This window comes from Alligator mississippiensis, chromosome 1 (genome assembly GCF_030867095.1).
Source record: "Alligator mississippiensis isolate rAllMis1 chromosome 1, rAllMis1, whole genome shotgun sequence".
NCBI classification, from domain to species: Eukaryota; Metazoa; Chordata; order Crocodylia; family Alligatoridae; genus Alligator; species Alligator mississippiensis.
This window is the reverse complement of record NC_081824.1, coordinates 60,165,685-60,190,390: the sequence shown is the minus strand read 5'-3', so window position 1 is coordinate 60,190,390 and position 24,706 is coordinate 60,165,685. Positions and strand designations below refer to the sequence as shown.

The following is a 24,706-nucleotide window of genomic DNA, read 5'->3' as shown; positions in this document are numbered from 1 at the left end:
CGCTTCATCACAAAAGCTAATGTTTTCAGGTTAATATTTTAAGTTCCAGAATACTTAAATCATTGCTAAAGACCAGAAACAAAAATAGTGATAAATTAGAGCTAACTTAGTTGACAGTTGATGGGAAAGGCAACTACAGTTTTGAAGTTGCAAGCTATAAGAACTGTAAAATAGTTGATTAGTAAATAAATTTGGCCAACGTAGCTAGAAAAGAAACAGCAGGGCAGGTCTGGTTTTCATAGCTGATTGAATCTGAACTATGGAATTGCACATACATGCAGAGGTCCCTTCCAGCTCTGAATTTCTATGAAATTCTATTCTATATAAAACAAAGGAACATTACAGACATTTGTTGAGGAGGGGCATTAGATAAACCTTGCAGGAACCTAAATTTAGTGTGGAGACTGCTGGATAACAAGATGCAGCTAGAAACAAATAATGGGGAAAAATGACTTTGTCATATGTAAAAAGAAAACACTGAAACTCTTAATCCCATTGACTGGTCTTGATGGCACATTTTCAGCAGCTGTGAAGCAGCTGTCATTGCCACTCTGCAAAATTATATTCTGGAGTATGCTGCGAAGATGCCTTCTGTATCATTTGTCTAAATATCAAATTATTTATGCAGAAGCACAAGAGCCAAGGTCATTCCAGGACTTCCTCCAGAGGACTGTATAGGTAACAGCAGGGTAGCTATATATTTTTATGATGGTATGATTTATGTAGGCACTAATGTCCTTTCTAATATTTAATATCAGAAGGCATTTATTTTCTTTAAGTCATTTCTAAGCCATTACTTGAGAAGGTTGAGCCCGAACTTCCTCTTTGTGTTCAAAGGAAATACAGCTATATATGATATGGTATTAAATTTATCTTGCTATCTCTTAGAATTCCTGGCTAAAGGTTTCAGTTTGTCCTGATAAAAACCCATTAATATGTCTAGAAGACTCTGACTGTAAATGGGGTGAAAAAAATTGCCTAAAAATGTAACTTACAGATCTGTCTGCTTCCCTCTAGTGATTTTTGCAGAACAATTACTGTTTTGATATTAGGAAGTACCACTTGGGAGGGGGGAGAGAGTACATGAAGCATCTGACATCCTGTAGATTCTTTGTATGTATGTGAAGTAAACACATGGTGCTCATTTTTGGGTCTTTCTAGACTGTACTAAATATAGAAAGTTCAGAGCTATATTAAATGGTCAAGATTTTACCTGCATCTTTAGTATGGATGGATAGAATTTTTTTCAAACTAGTAGTATCTCTTTGGAGCTCCCACTTTATCAAAACATCTTCCAGGTCTGGTATCGTGTGTGTGTTTACATTTTGATGGGTTAGTCAGGGTTGGCAAATGTCTAACTTCCTTAAAAAAAAAAAAAAAAAAAAAAAAAGTGAGCAGTTAATCTTATCTCATTTAATGTCACCAGAAATTAGCAGTGTTTTATCACTTGCACAATAAGGAACTACCATCTTGAGGCTTCCTGAACACTGTACTTTAAGACTTATACCCAGGAAGGTATGGATTTTTCCTTACATTTCTTTGGGGTGATATTTTTATACTTGTAATTTTTTTTTTTAAGGCACAGAACTTGATTCTGCATTGTGATATTTTGCACCTGGCTACCAAATTCCATTCACATTGGAAGTCCAAGATGAAGCCTGTATGATGATACATACTTGTAGGATGTCACTAGAAAGATTTCTCCTCTGCCCCAAAAAATATCCATATTGAAAGAGGTTTTTAAAGTCAGTAAATCGGTTGTTTCTATAAGCTTTTTCTGCTCCTCTGGGGACAACTTTGTCCTCTCATCTCCAATCAAGATTTTTCCTGGAAGTTTAGATATGGTCTTAACATATCTTTTTTTTTAATCTCAAAAAGCTGTTCAATCTTCTACCATAATGTGAATGTACTTAATTTAAAAAAAGAATTCAAACTGAGAACCATTTTTACAGTTTCTGTCTAAAGCTAAGATTCTACACTGTCTACCCATAGTAATCCTACTACTTCTCCATCTTCATTCCCCTTCCCCCATGCTGCACAGTGCTTGGTTCTAGATGGTTCAAATGAAGGTTGAAGTCCATAAAGCCACTAATCCGATGCTTGGCACCCAGTAGCAGTCTGCATGGGTAGGTGTTCCACAAGTTCCAGCATCTAGAACTGGGCACTTTTCTGTCCTAACCACAGCGCAACAATCCTTTTTGGTCATTAATTTGTTGCCTGCTTGTAAAAGCACAACCTAGACTTGCTGCAATAAGTTGTTGAATAAAATTGGGCTGTGAGGAGAAACTGTTGGTATCTTCTGTATCTAAAAGGTTGATAAGCGTCCAGTGCAGGGTATAATCCAAAACCAACTAATTTGCCTTGGTATAATTTGTGGTTTGGCCTGCCAAAATTTATATTTTTATGTATAAGGAGAGAGATTCTGCTTGATTCCTGGAAAACAAGTGAAGTGTGCAGGATTAGTAGTTGTAAACAAAGTACTTTTTAAAACATACTTTTCCTGCATAGCACTCCCGTGAGAAACTGAATTCCATACTAGCTTTTCTAGTTGGTTTGTCCTTTTCAGTGGTAGCAGCAGTTCTAATGCTGGTGTATCTGGGATGCAAAGACGCACATTTAACCATCATGCCTCCTAGAAAACACCAGCAGGTAGTGTATGTTGCTTCCTAGCATGGGCTCAGCAACTTTTTGCAGTGAACAGAGCTTAATTCTGAGTGCAGGCTGTTTCTAGCCTGATCTGTGCTGCTGAGCCAGAGCTGAAACAGTTTCTGCTCTTGGTCCTAGCCCACTCTCCCTTCTCCTACATTTCAGTGCCATCGCCTCTCCTGCTGCCATGCAGGCAAAGCCCCACACTGCTAAAGCATTGCTGAAATTCCCCTGGGGGCCAGAAAAATAATTCTGTGGGCTGGATCACTGCTCTACATTGCAAACCCCTGCTATAGTGGCTTTCTCAGTTGAGATGGGAGACACTGCGATCAAGCAAGTAGATAAAAAATTCACCTAATTTGATTATACACTGTTGGTTAAAATAGGTAAAGATGTATTTGATTTGATTACTTAGCAAATTGTTCAATAAAGGTGGGAAAGGAGCAGGTACAGAACTGTATAAACTCCTTCCTTCTCTGTCCACCAAGAGTTCATGTATTTTTATGCAGAGCAGCTGACTGCATGCTCAGCTGTTAACATTGTATCAGGGGGAAAAGAGTGCCCCTTTTTATGGCTCAGTTCAGTAAAGGCACGAATACAACTATATATATATATATATATATATATATATATATATATATATATATATAATATATATATTTTTTTTTTTTTTTTTTTTTTTTTTTTACATGCTATAAAAATACCAACAGGAGTGGGGCAGGGGTGCTTGTGCATGTGGTTTTGAATGCATAAATACCCTTGGACTCTGTTTCAGGAATGTTTGAAAACTATAAAAGTTGGATGCAAGGTGGTAAACCAGGACTGGGCAAAATACAGTCCCTGGGCTGGATCTGGCGCCCAAAGGGTCTTTGTCTAGCCTGTGGGTGGGTCTCTTGGTCCCGCCTGACCCAGGCACCATCTAGCCGTGGTACATCTTGCTGCCTCCTGAGCACACAGCAGGGTTGGGGCGGCTCTGCAGCTGGACTGCCTTTCTAGGCAACCCAGGCAGTGGCACCTCCTTCTAGCTGCCGCCACTGCTGGCCTCAGCCCTGCGGTACTAGTAGGGACCCACATACATAAGTGACCCAGTCCACCCTGCCCCTTCTCCAGACTCTTCTGCACTGGGCAACGATGGTGGGCAGGCAGTAACTGTTCCTTGATGTAGGGGAAAAGCAGTCCATCCCCCTCACTGCTGCCAGGCACTTCCTGCTGCAGCCGCCCGGAACCCACACCAGGCTGTCCTGCGTGTCTGCTGCCATCACTGCTGCCTCTCGGCTGCCCAGTGGGGCAGAGGTGGCAGCACAGAACACCCACCCATACCTTCTCACACCTTTCCACACCCCCACAATGTACAAGAATAAGACTTCATTTTGAGCTATTATGCAATCACTCTTATATACACTGTGCAAACATACACAAATCGGGACAAAAAAAATTTTTAAAGATAAAATTTAAAATATGTTACTGTCAGTGTTTGATTTGTAGTATATACATTGTTTTTTTCTGGTTCGAAGATGGCAACCCCTCTTTCCAAAAGGAGTACTTCTTGGGGTAAAGATCAGGCGTTTTGGGGGGGTTGGAGGGACAGACTTCCAGTCCCAAGATGGCAACCAGAGGTTAGGGCACCTATCAAGGGGCAGGGCTACCCTTGCAACCCTTAACAGCTCACCAAAACTCATTAAGCTGTCCTCCAGCTGAAATAATTGCCCCTGTGTTAAATGGTCCTAAAGTCCTGGGTGGTACAAGAAAGTGTACTGAGCTTCTATAAGTTGTGCAGTGCAGGGAGTGCACACGTGATGCTCCTGTTTACAGTTACCACTTTAGCTAATTTCATACTAAGAAGGAATTAACCTGTTGTGCATCCTCTTTTTTTTTTTTTAACTAATGTGTTTTTATAATTTTTGAAGTGGCGATAGGTGCAGTTTGGAAATTTAATATTTCATCCTTGTTCCTTGCTTTCCACTTTCTACCTTTCTCTCTTACAAGAAATCATAGTGTTGCTATTTTCTAATAAAACTCTAGTGCTGTAAATTAGTTGATTTCTAGGTTTTGGGTGCTAACCACTAATCCCACCCGTCTTTAGTAAAGATTTTGCAACCTGGAACATTCCAAGGATAGTAAACTTTGGCAAGCAGGTGCTTACAGATTTGATGCAAAGCCTTATGATAGGGTAGCAGAGACTCATCATTCATTCAGGAATGCATTTGGGAGGGATTAAATTTTTGTTGGAACAAATATATACACCCACTTACAAGTTGTCAAAACAAAATTATATTAATTTTTAAGACAATTCTGTCCAGGAAGGCAGGCATTCATCAGCATCTGACAGAAGAAAAGTGAAGTTATTCAATAATTTTAAGGACTGAAACTTAAGTAAAGGCAATCAGTATGGTATTGCTACTTCACCATGAGAACTTGTGCTGTGAACACACCCTGACTCTAGAGTCAGCTAGGTGTTTTAGTGACATTTCTAGGGTGTCCTTGTACTTTCAGGGGTGTCTTTCAGCTCCAAACCCCTCTCTGCTATCTGATCACTGAAAACAGGCTGAGATCTGCCAGAATCTAGCTCCTGGACTTGTGGCACCTCACTCATACCCTTCTCACTCGGACCTTACCAGCTTATAACAGTGGAGAATTTTTCCAGCCAGAGAAATTGCACCCCTTGTAATTGTTTGCTCAAGCTATAATCTGTCTGTTCTTCCCCCCTGCCCCCCTTTTTTTCTTAGGGAAGAGGCCTGTGTGTATGCTCAAATCATACATCAATGACTAAGTTATAAAAGATAACACAAATATATTTTAAAAAAAACCAAACAACACAAAAGCAAGCATAAGAAATCAGTACCTACATGTTCAGATACAGACCAAGATGTAAAAATAAACAAAAATATTGAAACCATCATTTTACCTTATCTCTGTATCTTAGTCCTCAACTCTAAGGGTAGAAACAGATTTCCAGTTTTGCAGGAGTAACTTCTGTCCTGGGGACAGAGCAGTTCCTGTTCAGACGTCCCTTGCAGGTGTCCTAGGACAAGGCCCAAAATCTACTGCCACAAAAAAAGAAAATGGTAAGTCTTATCCTGGGACAAATATGAGCATTTTAAATGCCTGTCCCCAGCAGTGTAACAGGATAGGGGATGCAGGCATCCCACAAGACAGGCTGCTGCCTCTCGATCTAGGTCCGTCTTCATGGAGATGTCCCACTCTTTTTTTGCAGACGTATACCCCAGGAATCCATCTGCAGGTGATTCTGGGGGGGGGGTTTCTGCTGCAGAGTAAGGGAACCTCATGGTGTTTCCCCTCTTTGCACCTGCAGTTGCATGCCCTAGTTCTAGTATCTGAGACTTGGTGAATAACTGTTCCCTGTTCACTTTGTCCACACCCTTCATGATTTTATAGACCTCTATCATATTCCTCATCAGCCTTCTCCTTTTCAAACTGAAGAGCCCTAGCCTTTTTAGTCTATCCTGGTATGGCATGGCTCCATTCCTTATATTGTTTTGTCTGGCCTTCTCTACATTTTCAAATTCTACTAGACCCGTTTTGAGATGCAGAGACCAAAACTGTATTTGGTATTCAAGATGCAAGTGCACCATGGATTTGTATAATGGCCTGATTGATCTTTGTTTTGTTTCCTATTTGAATGATGACCAACATTTTTATTGGCTTTTTGGTTGCTGCACACTTGGAGAACTGTCTACAATGCCCCCAAGGTCTCTTTCCTGAGTAGCACTAACTTCTGATTCAATCTTTTTAGCTCACTTTGTCATTTAAGTTATTTCTTCTGTATGACTATTTTAAAATTGCTTGAAGTAACACATACAGTAGGCCTGTATGTTTCCTAGATAGGATCACTGTTTTCCCAAATTGTCAATTTTTCTACCAAGGTCCATTCTTCTTGGAGATCTAATTATGCATATACTTCCCCCCCCCCCCCCCCATTTGACCAGTCATGCATCTTTTATGACCCATTTATGACTGGGGGAATATTTTCATCCTTTCAAACAAAGATGATTATTCCAGTCTTACTGTTCTAATCCAATACTATTTGGATAGACTATTTCCTGCAAAAAAAAAAAAAAGCAATTCCCTTGCCTGGGTCAAGCCATTGCACATCAAGTCTGCACTCAAAATTTAAATACTCAATTTTTACTGCTGCCTATATTATCTAGCCTTGGATTCCTCTAGGTGTGAATAGCCTTTGTCCGTCCTGAGGTCTCATAGGCCCTCTTTAACCGGCTGTCACATAAGCGGATAGAAATACATCCATATCAAACACCATAATTTACGTACATGTATAAATAAGATAAACTATGCTTAAAATTTATCTTTTAGCTATTTAAAAATACTGAACACCCTATATCAGTAAACCTAATTCAGAGAAATATGCATAACATTGCACAAACACCTCCAGAATATTGTGGGTTTGTGACATGTGCCACCTTTTGAAATTTGAAAATAACCATCATGTAAATGTGGAAAACTGTTAGCCATACTAATCCAGGAAATGTGAGAAGCAAGAGATTTTTGGTAATATCTTTTATTGGACCAAATGTGTAGATGGGAGGGAAGTTAGATAAGTTTCTTTGAGGACCTAAGCAAGGACACTGTGCCCAAAAGTTCTTATGTGAAGTCAGCTTATTCTGAGCAAATTTCTATAAGCAAGGTATAAAAGTAAGTAGACCAGTTTTTGTTTTTTTAATTGCCTTGCTTATCCAGCTTGTTCTAACCAAGGAAGCAATTGCCTCTGGTCATCTTTTTAAGTTTTATGCATTTTTAAAAAGACAAAAGGAAGTATCCATAACTAACATCCATGGAGAAGATCATGTTTTGCAGGTGTAAGTGCCTTAAAGTTTAATACAAATCAGATACAATTTTAAGAATTTTGGCAGCTAAATTCTAAACTAGTTTTAGTAGATTATTATTCCTTGCATGCCTGTCTCTTCCATTCCTCCTTGTGCTCTTTCTTTCCTTCATTGCTTTATTACGGGCAATTTCAGGTTGATAGGTATGATAAGTGAGAAGTTATGTATTTCTAGCTTTTCTGTTGTAATTAAAATTGGTAAAAGGAAAGTAGAGGTGTATTTTTCCATGAAAATATCAAATGTATGATGAAACTTCATTCTTTCTTTCTCTCTTCTATTATTTTGTAGGATGCATTTTGAGTAACTTTTTATTTCTATTTAAAAAAGCTTACTTGCAAACATTATGGTTAGTCTAGCACTTTACACTTATGAGTGTAATGAACCAAAGTGGTACATAGGAATAACATTTTTCTGGTCATTCATGCATCTTAAATGACAAAGATGATACTAGATGTTCTTTTAAGATTAAGAATGTAATCAATTGTTTGGTCAATTTGCTAGGCAACTGGATTTTTAATATTTGATTAAAAATGGCATATGATAAATTAGCATATTCTTTGTCTATCTGCTGTGCTGATGTTGAATAAAATGATTTTTGACAAACCTAAAGAGAGAAATGTCCGTTTACTATCTATATTTCTAATAAAACACTTGTTTTTTATGGTTGATTGAGTACACCAGAGTTACTATGCAACCAAAATATCTTGTGATAACCTTTTTGACTGGTATATTGATCAGCAATGTTGCTACTTACGGTAATGTTGAATATAGAATATCTATGGATTCCCTTCTCAAAGTTTTGTAGACTTCTGCCATACAGAAGTGAATTCATGAGATGTGAATGTTGCTGTAGTCTTGGGCAGTTGTCTTACCACTTCAGTTCAGTCAACAGCAGTAAAAATAGTGAACATTTTACTTAGTTACTCTTTTCTAAAGTTTATGCTCTCAGATGAGGAGAGGAGTTTTAAGAAATCATATCCTTACCTGGTTAACTTTTTTTTCTTCAAGTTTCCCTGGCATCTCCCACATCATGCTAAGGAAATTTTATTTTTGTAAAAGACAAAAGAACCTGGTATTTCTGTAAAAGCTATAATTAGAGCCAAGCATGGGGAAATGGCTTTCTCTTCAGCCTTAGAGAATTGCCTCTTGTCACTTCAGTTTCTTGTTAAAGTAAAATAGTTACTTGTCCATCTTAGTAATTTATCTTCTTTAAGTAACAGGCTAATTCACTTCTCTGAAATAGCCCTTGGTTAAGAAGATCAGTAAATTGAACCTAAAGGCTGCTACCTTGCCAGAATGAAAAATTTCCATCAGTGGACTGAAAATAAAATACACTTGGCTTTTCTGGTTATTGTTGCTATTAGATGCTGTCACTATCTTTTCTTGGGTCTCGATCATCCAGTTTCTGTAAAACATGTTTCTTCGTTTGTATCTTTGTTGGTTTAACTAGATAACAGTGATCAAACATGTTCTTCTATTTTTCTTAAGAAAAAAGTGGTAGCATTTTTCATCCACTCTTTTCCCATATCTGGGGTGTGTCTAATACTTAAATGTTTTTTATTTATTTTACAGCTTCCATTCTGATTAAGTGATTGCTTTAATTCTTATTAATGTAATCATTACTCTCCCCTGTACGCTCATTCAGAAGGTTATTTACAAAGTCTTTCTCACACCACTGAGTACATTGAGTTTCAATAGTAAATGTGAATATCTACCAAATTAAAAAATTAACTCTTTAAAACTTAGTATCTTTGCTTATGATTCTTTCAAACCTTACTAATTAGAACAGTTAAAGTGTGATTAATATTCACCAAATCAGCAGTCTGTAATATAGAAAAAATAACCAAAGCTTGAACTTGTCACATTTCATTAACATATCTTTTGAAGGTCAGACTGTTCCAAAATATTTACTGTAATTTGTTTGGTCAGATTACTGTTGAGAACCATCTGTAGGTTTTCCTAGCTGTTGCTTAATTCAGGTAAGCAGCTGGAGGGCTGCAGATGGCAGTGGGACTATGGTATTTCCACGTATGTACTGGATTTCTACTTTTTCAAATAAAAAGGAGAGGGCTATTAACACATCATTTCCCCATTTCTTCCGTCCTGGTGGGTAGTATATAACAAACAAAGTTGTTTTAAACTGTCATAATACTTGCACTTTCTCTCTTAATACTTTACCCATTCCAAATAAAGTAGTAAATAGGTTCAGGTGTTGTAAAAGCTGGTGAGGAAAAATCTGTTCCTTAGTCCAACAATCCCAGTTGTGAATTAATTTCCACCACTCTTCCCGTCTGCATCCAACTTTCTGCTTTTGGTAGTATGACCTAACTATCTTCTTCCCTTGGGCTTGCTATTGTACCCTTTTAAAATTGTTTTATGGAGTTTACTGGTGGGTGTGTGTATGGTTAGTTGGTTAATCGGTTTGTTTGTTATGCTTGATAGTTTATCATCAGGGATTCATGTTTTCCGCTTCACACGGAAAAACGGAGTAAACCATAGATTTAACCTTTTACCAGAGGCAAACATGAATTTTTCACTTTACTGGAGAAGCAGTGGATTTTGCAGTTTGCGATGAGCTCTCTGCAGGCTGGCCGAGTTCCAGTCTGCATGGGGCTGGAAGGGAGTAGGACGAAGGTGATCAGGCAGCGGGTGCCTGGAGAGCAGCTCCTGCAGGTAAGTGGAAGGAGGGGTGGGGGCTGAGGAATTGAGCCCATGGTGGGAGGGAGTGGGGGGAAGTTGGGCAGGGCTGGGGCTGGGACTGGGCAGCTTGTCCAGGGAGTGGAGGTGGGGCCAGCTCCCTGATGCTGCACACACTCCCAAGGGGCAGGGGGGATCTGCCACACCCCTCAGATCTGTGCATGTGGTGGGGGTGGGGGCAGGTGTGGGCTCAAGCTCCTGCACTGCTGTCCTACCTCAGAGTCTCTGCAGCCCAGCAGGCGTGACCCGGTGCAGCACAGAACAGCAGAGCCACACAGAGAAGCTGCTTGTTGCTGCGAGCTCTGCACTGCTTCCTTCACTGCAGCCATGCATGCAGGGGGCGCATCACCAGGGCAGCGTGGAGCTTGCAGCAACAAGCAGCTTCTGCCCATGGCCCCACTGTTCCCTCCTGTACTGGGTCATGCCAGCTGGGCTGTAGAGGGCCCAGGGTAGGGCAGGAGCCCAAGCCCGCAGCTTGTGCACACCCCCACTCCTGCTCTGCACACAGATCTGGGGAGTGTGGGTTCTCCTTGGCTCCCAGGGATTGCACCCAGCAGTGGAGAGCTGGACTCCCAAGCCTGCAGCAGGGGGGAGTTGGGCTCTGCTCTGCTGCAGCAGCTGTGGCCTCCTGCCAGGGGTTTGGGGCTGTGGACATGGAGCCAGGACCCCATAACCCAGGGGGCTGTGGTGGGGTAGAGGGGGTGGGGGGAGCGTGAGGAGCATCAGCAGGGCCAGGGGGCTGGCAGGGGCGCATGAGGGGCATCAGCAGGGCTGGTGGGGCCTTTCATTTTAATCTCGGATGGGGGGCTATCAGAATTTGCATCTTTTTTTTTTTCTTATCAGAGAATTTGATTTTATCAGAGAGAACCAGGATTCCCTGCTTATATATCCCAGACCCTCAAGAGCCAAGTAGGTGCTTTTATAGCTCCTAAAAGAAGCCAAATTTGAGGTTAGGCCATCTATTACTAGGTGGATGGGCTATAAACCCTTTTGCACTCATTGTTCAAGAACCTCTAGTATGCATGGAAGGGGCTGTAGAACTTTTACCAGTAACTGAAAGAAAAAAAATTGCCTGTGCGCTCCTCTCCAGACTTTTTGGTATTAGTTGGGAGTACAAGAGAACTGGAAAACTTGCCCCACAGAACTATGCCCACTCCAGAGTGCAAATAGTTGCACTTCACAGTGCTTTATATGCTATTTCTAGCTTGAACTAACTCAGTCATTTTAGCTGCCAACTGTTTTATTAAATATGAACAGAAATGTGACAGAACAAGTTATTTTTGCCTAAGTAGCTATAAAAGATGGCTGACATGCAAGAAAAGGAGTCGGTACAGATCAGGTTACATTTTAGCAATATGACATCTACCTTTTATGAACATTTTTAAGCATATCTTTTTAACCATCTTGCATTGTTTATCTTTTTTGCTTATTTTTTTAGCTTTCTATGCATTGAATATTATTTTCCTGTGCTGTTCTTTGCTACTTCTCTGAAGAAATTGACTGTCAAATTCACTGTCACTGTACCTCCAGTTTTTATTTTGTTTTATTGTTTCGGTGATGAATTTGGAATCTAACAAATCTTTGCGTATGGAAGAATAACATCAATTGCTACTGTTTTTTAAAGCACATAATGATGGCAGAGGAGTACACTTGTATAGGAGTACACTTGTAGATTTGTATTGGCAAAGCTCCCGACTTTCCTATATGACAAATTTCCAAAAGCATCCTGTTCCTTTTAAAAAACGGGACCAGAAGACACAGCTTTCTAAATTTTGCTCCCTACCAGAAAGTTACTGTTTTATATCTCTAATTCTCTAGGCTTCAGTTATAAACAAATCTAATCTTGCATTAATGAATAGTCTCAAATCTGATAAAATACTAACCCATGCATTTAATCGAAACACTTGACTTCAGTCTTTCCTTGTAGATTCATAGATGTTAGGGTCGGAAGGGACCTCAATAGATCATCAAGTCCGACTCCCTGCATAAGCAGGAAAGAGTGTTGGGTCTAAATGACCCCAGCTAGATACTCGTCTAACCTCCTCTTGAAGACCCCCAGGGTAGGGGAGAGCACCACCTCCCTTGGGAGCCCGTTCCAGACCTTGGCCACTCGAACTGTGAAGAAGTTCTTCCTAATGTCCAGTCTAAATCTGCTCTCTGCTAGCTTGTGGCCATTGTTTCTTGTAACCCCCGGGGGCGCCTTGGTGAATAAATCCTCACCAATTCCCTTCTGTGCCCCCGTGATGAACTTATAGGCAGCCACTAGGTCGCCTCTCAACCTTCTCTTGCGGAGGCTGAAAAGGTCCAGTTTCACTAGTCTCTCCTCGTAGGGCTTGGTCTGCAGGCCCTTGACCATACGAGTTGCCCTTCGCTGTACCCTCTCCAGGTTATCCGCATCCTTCTTGAAGTGTGGCGCCCAGAATTGCACGCAGTACTCCAACTGCGGTCTGACCAGCGCCCGATAGAGGGGAAGTATCACCTCGCTGGACCTATTTGTCATGCATCTGCTGATGCACGATAAAGTGCCATTGGCTTTTCTGATGGCTTCGTCACACTGCCGGCTCATGTTCAACTTGGAGTCCACTAGGACTCCAAGATCCCTTTCCACCTCCGTGCCACCCAGCAGGTCATTCCCTAGGCTGTAGGTGTGCTGGACATTTTTCCTCCCTAGGCGCAGCACTTTGCATTTCTCCTTGTTGAACTGCATCCTGTTGTTTTCTGCCCACTTGTCCAACCTATCCAGGTCTGCCTGCAGCTGTTCCCTGCCCTCCGGCGTGTCCACTTCTCCCCATAGCTTTGTGTCATCTGCAAACTTGGACAGAGTACATTTCACTCCCACGTCCAAGTCGCTGATGAAGACATTAAAGAGTATCGGTCCAAGGACCGAACCCTGCGGGACCCCACTACCCACACCCTTCCAGGTCGAGACCGACCCATCTACCACGACTCTTTGGGTGCGACCCTCTAGCCAATTCGCCACCCACCGAACTGTGCAGTCATCCACATCACAGCCTCTTAATTTGTTCACCAGTATGGGGTGGGATACCGTATCGAAGGCCTTCCTGAAGTCCAGGTATACGACATCCACCCCTCCTCCTGTGTCCAGGCGTTTCGTAACCTGGTCATAAAAAGAGACTAGGTTGGTCAGGCACGATCTGCCCGCCACAAACCCATGCTGGTTTCCCCTCAGCATAATCTGCCCTGCCGGGCTCTCACAAATGTGAGCCTTGATAATTTTTTCAAATACTTTACCAAGGATGGAGGTGAGACTGACCGGCCTATAGTTGCCCGGGTCCTCCTTCCTCCCCTTTTTGAAAATGGGGACCACGTTAGCCCTTTTCCAGTCCTCCGGGACTTGGCCCGTGCGCCACGAGCATTCGAATATTCCCGCCAGTGGCTCTGCAATGACGTCGGCCAGTGCCTTCAGCACCCTCGGATGGAGCCCATCCGGGCCTGCCGACTTAAAGGCATCCAGTTCTTCCAAATGACTCTGCACCACCTCAGGGTCTACGCATGGAAGTCTGGCGCCTTGCTGCTGCCTCTCTAGAACCCCAGTGAGGGATTTGTCGCGCCCCTCGCTTAGGAACACTGAGGCAAAGAACTCGTTGAGGAGTTCAGCCTTGTCCCCTCTATCTGTCACCAATTGCTGCTGCCCATTTAGCAGGGATCCTATTCCTCCCTGGGCCTTCTTTTTACTCCCAATATATCTAAAAAACAATTTCTTGTTGTCCTTTACTTGGGTTGCCATCCTCAGCTCCATGGTAGCTTTGGCCCGCCTAACTGCCTCCCTACAAGCACGAGCAGAGGAGGTATATTCATCTTTAGTGATCTCACCCTTTTTCCACTTTTTATGTGCTCCCCTTTTGGCCCTTAGGCTGCCCTGGATTTCTCTGGTCAGCCATGGAAGCCTCCTGGCCCCTTTCCCTCTTTTGCCTCGCTCGGGGATCGTCTTAGTTATAGCTCATAGTACTGTTGTGTTTGGGTTTCTGAACATTTCTCTTCTTTTGAGTAGCAGAGTGAAAATTTGTAAAGAGGATATGTGCTTGCTGTCTGAAGAGGTTGGATTCCTCAAGAAGGCAGTGATTGTCTGTTATCTCTGTTCAAATGTCTGTTTTGGAAAAAAATGTGAGCTTTTTTCAAGGGGGTGGACAAACTATCAAATCAATTTTAAAAGGAGCTGGGGACATGTACCATGGAACATCTAATACTGAGTAGCTGCATTACTCCAATAAGTGGGAAGCTAAAGTGGAGCAACTAAACAAGGCTAACTTGCCTCAGTTTAACTCTCACTTACTGAAATATAGTTGCAATTGCTTGAATAGTTACTGCATGTCCCCTATTCCATAGCAAGTCCCTGCTCCCTGTTAAACTTGCTACTTAATTTGATTGTTTGTCCATGTTCTCCCAGGTTTGAGGCATACCTTTTATTCTTCTGTATTTTTTTTTAAGAAAAATATTAAACTAATGGTTAATACTTGTTTCACAGGAGAAAGTGATTCAGGTTTCCTGACTAATGCCACTTTTCTTGAACAGAACATGGGCATTGTCTTTTGGCGCTTATAGAAGTTACGTTTTTATCACATGATCAGCCACTGAAATCACTCTACAGCTGTGTGCTGATAAGTGCAGGGCTGAAGAGAGCTTTAAAAAGTGCCCAATCATGTGACAAATGAACCTCATTACATGCAGCGTTTTGCTGGATTAGCTCAATCCTCTTAGCCTCTCAATAACAGTGAACCTCAGTTGGGTTGGGGGGGGTCAATCTAACTCATGGTGTTTTGTGTGGAGCTCCATGAGTCAGACTGCAGAGCTGTATATCTTTCACTGCTCCTTAAATAGTCCTAATTTCAGGAGTCTGCCAATGAAGCAAACTGGACTAAACATAGGTGCTAATACTTTTTAAAAAATGGTCGATTTTTAGTTCTGGCATTTTAGTTCTCATAACTTTAGCAGCAGAGTTCAGCTCTCCAGCCTGTCAGTTTAGGATTTTTTTTAATAAAACTCCCCAAAATGCTCTTGGGGGGGGGGGGGGGGGAGTGGGAATGAAATTTAATGTTGAAGCGACTCAGTAAAGGTCTGACAGGACTGGTGGTCACTCTGACACTGTTTGTAGTTCTTGTCAGATCCTGCCACTTCTGCCCAGGTAGGCTCCAGTGCAGTCTCTGTAGCCTCTCTAGTTTGTTTCCTAAGCAATAACTCAGTCTTACGCCCCATTTCTGGAAGGAGGACCTTCTAGTTCAGCTGCCGTAGACTCTTAGAACCCCAATGGTAATCCTTTCAAAACATCCTGGTACCTTAAGGCAGGGGGCTTCAACAAACAGCTTGTGGGCCATGTCCGTCTCATAAAGGCAACTACATCAGAGTGGCTGACTTGCAAGCTCTGGTGCCAGGTGTGATGGACTATGGGTTTTATTGTAATAATTGTACATTAACTGTGGCCATAGTTTTTATAATGTTGCTTGCCTCCATTTTCCAGTGTAGCTAGCACAAGGTAAAGATGGGTTAGAGATGGGAAAGCAAGAGATCTGCTTATGTGGGACAGACAAGATGGGCCTCTTAGATCAACAAAACTATTCCAGACTGTTGATATGATCATTAAAGGTGAGATTGCTGAAGCACAGGATGCTGGAGGGAATTTAAATGACATGAGCAGAACATTGAAGAGAGGAATGTGAGCAAGCAGGATGTCAGCTCCTGGAAGGGAGAGCCTGGAGATGAAGACAGTCTCTGGGCTGTGTGGGTGATTTGAAAATAGAGGAGCTACTTGTTTAATCATTTGGAGATGGGGGAGAAAGAGAGAACATCTGGCTGGGTTACCTTTGCCCCAGTAAATGCTGCTGTAACAGAGCTGTCTGCCTGCTGCTTGGAACTTTGGGTTTCACTTGATCCTCCCAGCAAGCGTTGAGTATTTCTCAGGAGTGGAACTGGCTGCTAGCTCCCTAAGTCAGGATCATGAGAACCAGGGAAGGTGGAGGACAAAGTCCAAAATCTCAATGCAATAAGGAGCCTGTGCTCCTTCCCTTTCCCCACCTTCCTGCTGCTCTAGGAGGTATGCTTAGTGGAAGGGGACTTTGTGTGGTGGTTAGGGATTTTAAGACCAGACAAGGTAGTGGAGATCTCTTATCAAGCACCTCCTAGAGGAGGCACCAGGTATACTGTAAAATTTTTTTTAGAGTTCAGGTTACAATTGTACCACACCCTAGGTTTCTCTGGAAAGTGGTGTCAGCTTTTCCCTTAAGCCAGGGGTGTCAAAGATACAGCCTGCAGTTGTGGGTGGGTCTCATACTACCTACATGTAGTGTTCCCTTGCTAAATCTTTGGACCGACTCATAAACATCCTCACTGCATATTTTTTTTCTAGAAACATTGCACATTTTCAAAAGTGTTTGCCATATAACTTCATAGCTTTTACATATAACTAAATTGTACCAATTTAGAGCTTGTAAAAAAGTAATACCTTGTATAACTACATTTTCAGCTGCTCTTTCCACAAAATGCATTTTTCTCTATCCATACCTGTTAATGAAAAGAAGTATTCTATTTGGAGTGCAATAGTAGATTCTCTTGGCATAGAACTGTATTAGTCTTTACAATCTAGAATTACAGCTAAAAAGTGTTCTGTAGTCTTCCATAAAAAATATTTGCTTCCAGTTGATGTAATTTTCAGTCTGTTTGTTAGACTACCGTTGTTTATCTTTCTTTTAGATCAGTGCATTGTTACTCGAACATACCTTTTCCTTCACAAGTTTTGGTTCTTCAGTGCTGCTTACTACTTTGGGAACTGGGCATTCATTGGAGTAAGTAATCTGGTTTAAATCATTCTAAATTAAATGGGATGATTTAACATAATTTAAGTCATAGTATCATTTTCACAGCAGTACTGTCATTTGGTTTTAAACTTACTACTTTCATATTCATCTTAATTAAGCAACAGTAACACATTACCAATATTTCAATTCACAGGTCTTCTTAATTGGATTAGTTGTGTCATGTTGTAAAGGGAAGAAATCGGTCATTGAAGGTGAAGTAGATGAAGATGATTCAGATATGAGTGACGATGAACTATCTGTCTATTATCGTTGACAGCATTTTTGTCTTGAAGGTTAAAACCTAGAATTCCAAACTGTTTTGAAGTCATGCTTATGTGGGATTTTAATCCAAAGGTTAAGCAGGACTTGCTTCCAGTAAAATAGAGAAACAATAGAGATATTGATTTAAAATGGCAAATTTAATATTGTTTTCTGAATTAATATACTAGGATATTATATCAGAGCTAATATTAAAAATGGGTTAGTATAAAATTAGTTGTTCTATTTTCTGAGGAATGTTTTATGTAAAATGTTTTTTGATTTCCAGTTTGAAATTGTGATTGCGGTTGACAGTATTTCAGGGTTAATGTTGCCATTCTGTTGCTAACTTTTTCAGTTTCTTTAAATTACATTAGAGTCTAACTTACAACGTTTTATAGGAAGACTTGATTTTCTAGGTAAATTCAATTAAGCTATATTAAGAGAGAAACTGCTTAAAAAAGTTGGCTCTGTCACTTTCTAGACATGTGGCAATGAATGTATAATTTCAATATTATCACTGCCATTACTGTAATACGCATATAACTCAGTTCCTTGAGTGTTAGTGGTATTCCTGATGAAATCCCAATATGTGAAGAATAAATGTTTGCACTTTCTATCAGCTGCCATACTCCCCATTTACTAGACCTTTGAATTTTGTGGTGACTGTCATAGCCTTTGTTCTGTTCTTTTCTCTAATATGCAGAAGTTAAAAAAATTCCTGTGTGGTAATGCTAGTATTCAGCATCTTTACCATGTTTCTTTAAAACAGTTAAGAACTTAAAACTGCTAGGTGATTTACATTTTTGCTGAAGAGGTGGAGGTGTAATAACCACATCGGTTAAAGATGAGATTAATTCTTGAAACTATTCTTGTTTCTGGTATTTAATAAAGGTTCTCCTGTTGGAAACTTTTTGCAATTTGAAAGTCAGTAGAATCATTATCATTTTGTTATCAAATTTCCTAAGAATTAAATGTGTATATTTAAATATTAACAAAAAAAATTGTAAACAGCATGTAAAGTTAATTCTATAAAATTAAACTTTCTGCATATACTTTTTATAAAATAAACTCGCAATATCTTAACTTCATTTATGTTGTGCTTTTATTTCTAAACTAGAAAACAATCAAGTGTCCTTTTTAATACTGTTTTTTTTCTTGCAATATTACTATTTTTCAAGTGAAGATTTACTTATTTTTGAGGCTGTTGGAAATAAAATGCATGAACTGCAAGAAATTCTCTGTACTGACCCATACAAATAGTAGCTTACGAAGATTACTTCAATGGTAACTGTTACATAATTACCTTGAGATTTAAGTAAACAATTTATTGATCTGCCTCGTCTGTATAGTCTCACATTGTATTAGCAGCTGATAACTAGCTGAAATACTGCTGTAACAAATGCACAGAGTATCTCCTGATACCAGCCTGTACTTGAAACTTTGAAATAAAGTAGTCAGTTGTATCATTTATTTGAAAAAAAAAATCTTAATTGAAAGTGTTTTAGTTAAATCTTGGTTGAAACAGAGCATGCTTGGCAAATTTGCAGATGACACAAAGTTGGGTTGAGTTGCTGACACTGGATGGCAGGGCTAGGATCCAGAATGACCTGGGTAGACTGGGGAAATGGTTCACAATGAATAAGATGAGATTCCACAAAGACAAGTGAGAAGTCCTGTTCTTGGGATGGAATAACTGCATGTACAGAATGGGGAATGACTGGCTACGCTGCAATACTACAGGGAAGGACTGGGTGGGAGGGGGGAGCTTATGGTGGACCCCATAAGCTGAACATGACCTAGCAGTGTGGCTTTAGTTGCACCAAAAAAAGTCAACTCTATTAACAGGAATGTTACTTGCAGATCAAGAAAAGTGACACTTCCTCTCCAGCACTGGTGAGGCCTCACCTGGAGTACTATGTCCAGTTTGTGTCCCGCACTTTAGAAATGATGTGGATAGTTGAGAGAGAGGTCAGTGCAGAGCAACAAATTATCAGGGGCCTGGGAGGCAAAATTTGTGAGGAAAGGCTGAAAGCACTAGGGTTATTTAGCTGGGAGAACAAAAGACTGAGGTGGGATTTGATCAGTCTTCAAATACCTGACGGATGATTATGGAGAGGATGAAGATGGGCTTTTTTTCTATGGGTGTAGAGTACAGAACTAGGAGCCATAGCCTCAAGCTGCAGCAGCGGAAATTTAGATTGGAGATTATGGGAACTTTCTGACTATGACAGTGGTCATGCATTGGAACAGGCTACCTAGAGAAATTGTGGAACCCTTTGGCTGGAATGGTTTAGTCAGGAATTATCCTCCCTTGAGCAGGTGGCTGAACTAGTTGACCATGTGAAGTTCCTACGTGCCCTCCTTTCCTATGAGCCTATTTTATGAATGAATGACTGAACATGTTAATAAAAAATTAATTCAGATTAAACACAAAACAAAGCAGTAAATTCCGAAATGTTTCAATTTCTAGGACCATTTGACTTTAAACTCTGAACCCAGTAGGTGAAGCATAGATGGGGTTAAAGATTATAGGATCAGAACTAATACTTGAAAAGGATTTCCAGGTGCATGTTCAAGACTATTCATCTGATTGCTTGTGGTAATGTTGCCCACAGCATGTAACATTTGAGGGATGAGAGTGAAGACACTGTTCAGATATATATTTTGTGACAGGAGGATATTAAATTGTACTAGGTGCTTGGTGGTAAATGCTTTGCCAACTGTTTGAACACAACACAGACCATTTGTATGCATCTGTCAACCTGTTAAAATGAGGAGAAATGTGGGAAGATCTCCATTGGTTGTTTTTCACCCCCAATCCCTCTCAAACTAGGGTGGGGCAAGGGTTTATCAAGTACCTCGGATCCAACTTAACCAATTTAGTGCTTGAGGTGCACCAATACATTGGTTTGATATCAGTTCAGCACCAATATAAAGAAAAAATGACTATCAGAAATCAGCCTGACGTAGCCAATACTTTGGCTGATTTTTAAATGCCTGTGCAGGCAGTGAGGAGCACAGCCCAGCAACTTGGAAAGCTGCGTGCAGCTGGTAAGTCTGTTGTAGGGGGGAGGGAGGGGACGTGAGGGGGACAGATTGAGGCCCCTGTAGTGAGGGAGGGAGTGGGGCTGGGGTAGGCATTTCCCAGCTGGGGTGGGGTGGAGCTGTGGCTTGTCCAAGGGGTGCAGAGAGGGGGAGCGGCTCCTGCTGCTATGTGCACCCCAGGGAGAAGGGGGCATGTGCCCCCAGATGGGGGCTGGGGCCAGGGACCATGCTGGGCTCTTCCCAGCAGAGGGAGAGGAGCGGACTGCGGACGGCAGCAGCAGCACTGAGAGGGGAGCTATGGTGAAGTTTGGGAGGGCTGCAGCCCCCCTTAACCCTTCCTCCCTGCACCCCCTGGACAAGCTGTGGCTCTATCCCATGCCTGCCCCAACCCCTCTCCCTCCCTCATCATGGGGGGGAGGGAGGCATTGCTCTGCCCTCATGCCCCTTCCCTCCCCCTCCCCATCCACCACAACAGACTGCCAGCTGCACACATCTGTATCCGAAATCGCATCAATATCAGCTGATATGCCTCCTTAAAAATTGGCTATCAGTATTGGCCCCCCAAATCTCTGTCGATGCACTCATAATCAGTACACATAACCAACAACTTCAAGCTTGCCTACATTGCCCTTTCCCTCCTTATCTCCATAAGCATCAGTTCCACTGCAGTTATGCTGGATGCCACAGCTGCAGCAGCCAGCTCTAGGTAGTCCTCTCCTTTTGGTTTGTGAAAAAAATTTTCAATTCCCCTTTCCCATAGAATGGGTTAGCTTGCAATATCACTTGCCCAAAGGTCACTCTTTCCACAGGCAACCAGCAAGGAGACAAAAGAACAAACAGATTTATATAGGGGAAAAAAATATACAAGCAAAACTGATCCTAGCTCTCCTGGGTGTCCTATCAGTATCTTCAGAAATTGGTTCCCCCCAACCCATGGCTCCTGGGGCCTTGGATCCTTCTTCAGGCCAAGGGGAAAAAAATCCAAAGATCAATTGTATCATAGCTAGACCCTTTTAGTTGGCTAGTTAATTACGTTTTTAACCCCCTCATGAAGCCAGCCACTTTCCTTGCTTCCCCCTGCCCCAACATTTTTGTAATTGGTCATGAGTCATCAGAATCCTCCAGAATTTTCTGGTTTCCCTGAGATCCTTGGAGTTCCTGTGGTTGGGCTGTGTTTCTCGCATGCTTTTTTTCTATAGAGATGACTTATTCCCACTGCAGGCAGATCAATGCTTTGGGTGTTCAACCCAATAATATCCTCTTCTGCCAGGTTCAGGGAGTGGCATTTGTCCTTAAGTATGCATTCCTAAATTCCTTGCCTAAACAATGTCCAAAATAATAAATATAAAGTTGTCATGCCATCTGTACAATGACAGCAGTAACATAATTGGATTCAGCATAACATTAGCTTTCCAATGAAATTGCACATGACTTCAGTACAGAAAGACCCAAGAAAATATTAATTGCATCCTAGGAAACCCCAGAAAGAACATCATGGGGTTCAAGGAAATGTGGTTCTCAAATTCAGGCAATGTTTGTAGGCTATTTTTTCTACTCATTTTTGTAGGAAAGAAATTATGTAAAGGCTGTTGGTACTCCACTTCCAGGGGTCTTATTGACAATTGATGGTTGGGCTTTTTGGCTGCGAACAATGTTTCAAGACAAGCCTTTAGTTGTGAAAGTTGTTTGGGTGTCCTCCCTATACAGTTCTATATCTTCATACATGCTTTAAGTATAAGCATGTTACTATGCAGTAAATGGGGGTTTTAGCATAAGTCTTTGGGATAATTCTATATGCCTGTAATAGTTTAGCCTAAAGTACTATGTACTTTTAGTTGTAATTCCATTGCAATTCAGTTGTAATTTTAATGTATGTTATTGTCTGGGTATATAAAAGTCATGAAAGCTATGTGCAGAAATATCAAATACTGGTTTTTAAGCTAACAGTTTCCTCAAGTATCTTTACAAGCCCTGTCTATTACAATTAACAGAATATTGGAAAGTAAACCGTAGGGGATAGATCAACATTGACTGCAAGATGAACTGGGTAAGAGTCTTAACTAATCTCAAAGTACTATTTTTCTAAGAAAATTCAAACAGTTTTCTATAGTTTAAGTGGAATGTTCCTTGGAAACTCGGTAGCTCTCAAACTGGCAGGTTTTTCTAAGCTCCTTCAAGCCTATTGATTCTGTGATTTGAAGCTGGTCAACAAGCTTTGCATTTTCTGATGGAAAAATTTAAGCAACTTCATCAAAAACAACTTTAAGCAAAAGTGTACCAATTTTGATATTTTTTTAATTTTCCATGAGGAAAATATGTATACATCTTTGTTAAGGTAACTTCAAACCATTGTTTCAGTTTTATCAGTTAGATTGATTAAAGTTGTACTATTTAATATTTGATGTTATTGGAACATAATGTGCAACTCTGAACTAATTTTTTTCAGGATTTTCGTTCCATAAAAAATATTAAAAATTTCAGCTTTTCATTTTACTAACTAGCAAAGAGGAGTTGCATCTCTAGGCTCTGATCTAATCTCCATAGGTTTAGGAATAATGGATTGCTGGTTCTCTCATTCTGTATCCATGTGCACTGTACCTACTTGTTTTGCAGTATCCTATTTATTTAAATCGGGACTGACCAACTAGTGACCAGTGAAGGGTTAATATGTAATCCCTATCCTTCTTCCTGTCCACTGTTCTTCCCCCATGATTGTTCCAGCTACAATATCAGCCAGAGTCTCTGGGTTTCCCCTGAACCTATGCCTTTCCAAGCTGAAGAGTCTCTTGCCTGTATCTCTCCTCATAGGGCCTGTGCTCTTGACCTCTTATCATGTGTGTGGGGCTCTCCTCTGGACTCTCTCAAGCTTCTTCAAATCCTTTCTAAAGTGTGGAGCCCAGAATTGGATGCAGAATTCCAGCTGCAGCCTTACCAAGGCTGAATAAAGTGGGTTGACGACGTGCACCATGTTGACTCAGTTCCATCCATCGACTTTAACTCTTTGGGTCTGACCACAAAGCCAGTTCCCCAGCTGTTGGACCATAAGGTTGTCGAGGCTGCAGTTCCCCAGTTTTATTATGAGGACATCATGGGAGACCAAATCAAAGGCTTTTCTTGAAATCCAAGTAAATGACATCAGCCTTTGAAATCCAAATAAATTACATCAGTCTATGATGTGTCACCTGGTCATAGAAGGAGATGAGGTTGGTCAGGCACAACCTACTTGTAACTAAGCTGTATTGGCTGTCTTGCAGAATGATGCCTTTTGTTAGCCTGCTGTTGATGGATTCTTTTAATAATTTTTTCCAAGGATTGAGGTTAAACTGATTTGGCCTGTGGTTCCCCGGATCTTCCTTCATTCCTTTCGTGAAGATAGGCACCACACTGGTCCTCTTCCAAACTTCAGGAACCTCTCCTGAGCACTTTCCTGGGTGGTAGATGTCAGCTGCTCCATTGGATTTAGCAGGGGCCCAAAGTTGCCTTTATTTCGTTTTTGACTTCCCACATATCTGAAGACGGACTTTTTTATTGTTCTTGATTCCCATAGCTAGTTTGAGCTCAGTTTCGGCCTTGGCTTTTCTGGTCCATTCCCTACAGGTGTGGGCCAGTGATGCGTAATCCTCTTTAGAGGTATTTCCAATCGTTGTAGGCTTCTCTTTTTAAGATTCAGGAGGTCCATGAGTTCCCTATTGAGTAAAGGAGGTCTCCCAGTCCTTTTACTACCTTTCCTATGGGCTGGAATGGACTCCCCTTGTGCTTTTTAGGATTGCGTCCTTAAGGAGCAATCACTCATCTTGGATTCCCTTCCCTGTCAGATCATGGTCTTTCAGGGCCTGATCATTTAAAATAATTGATTAATATCTTACTAAGGGAATCCCAGGCAAAATTATTATAAATAATAAAGCAGTTGTAGTGTGACACCAGCAAAACTCTAAAGTTTAAAGTAGAAGCCAAAATGCCCAGAACAGCCCTGGTTTTTTTGGACAGTGATGTTTATACAACACTGTAACTATGTTCTAAAAGTCACTTCCATATATGCTTGCCAAGATTTGGGACTATGATGGCTTCAAAAGCAAATTTTATATAGAAGTAGCCGAAATTTATTATTGGCTAAGTATGTTAGCTTAGTAACAGTTCTCTTTCTTAGGTTTTTCTTCAATTTAGAGAAGACTCATTCAATATCATGAAACTTCAGGACAGAATATACACCAAATTAATGCAATTTAATCAATTATGTCTACTTTACACTCTGAACAGAAAGCTCTGAGCCCCATCCCCTTTTCTTGTCTGAGTCTTTTTTTTTTTTTTTAAAGAAGCATGTTTGATTTCACATTCCTACTCTTGTTCAGATTCAGGTAGTCAAAAGAGGATCATGGTATATTGTCT

The 24,706-nt window shown here is 41.0% G+C and overlaps 1 protein-coding gene across 1 annotated transcript in view; it reads left to right on the top strand.

Annotated features, from left to right (window-relative positions):
• Positions 1-18,363, top strand: part of LMBRD1 (LMBR1 domain containing 1) — a 233,313-nt gene extending 214,950 nt beyond the window's left edge. Inside the window, exons 15-16 of the mRNA XM_006263155.3 lie at positions 16,911-17,002; positions 17,169-18,363. Coding sequence (XP_006263217.1) covers positions 16,911-17,002; positions 17,169-17,288 — 212 coding nt within the window. The 3' untranslated portion in view covers positions 17,289-18,363. The remainder of the gene's footprint in view (positions 1-16,910; positions 17,003-17,168) is intronic.
• Positions 18,364-24,706: the final 6,343 nt, after the last annotated feature.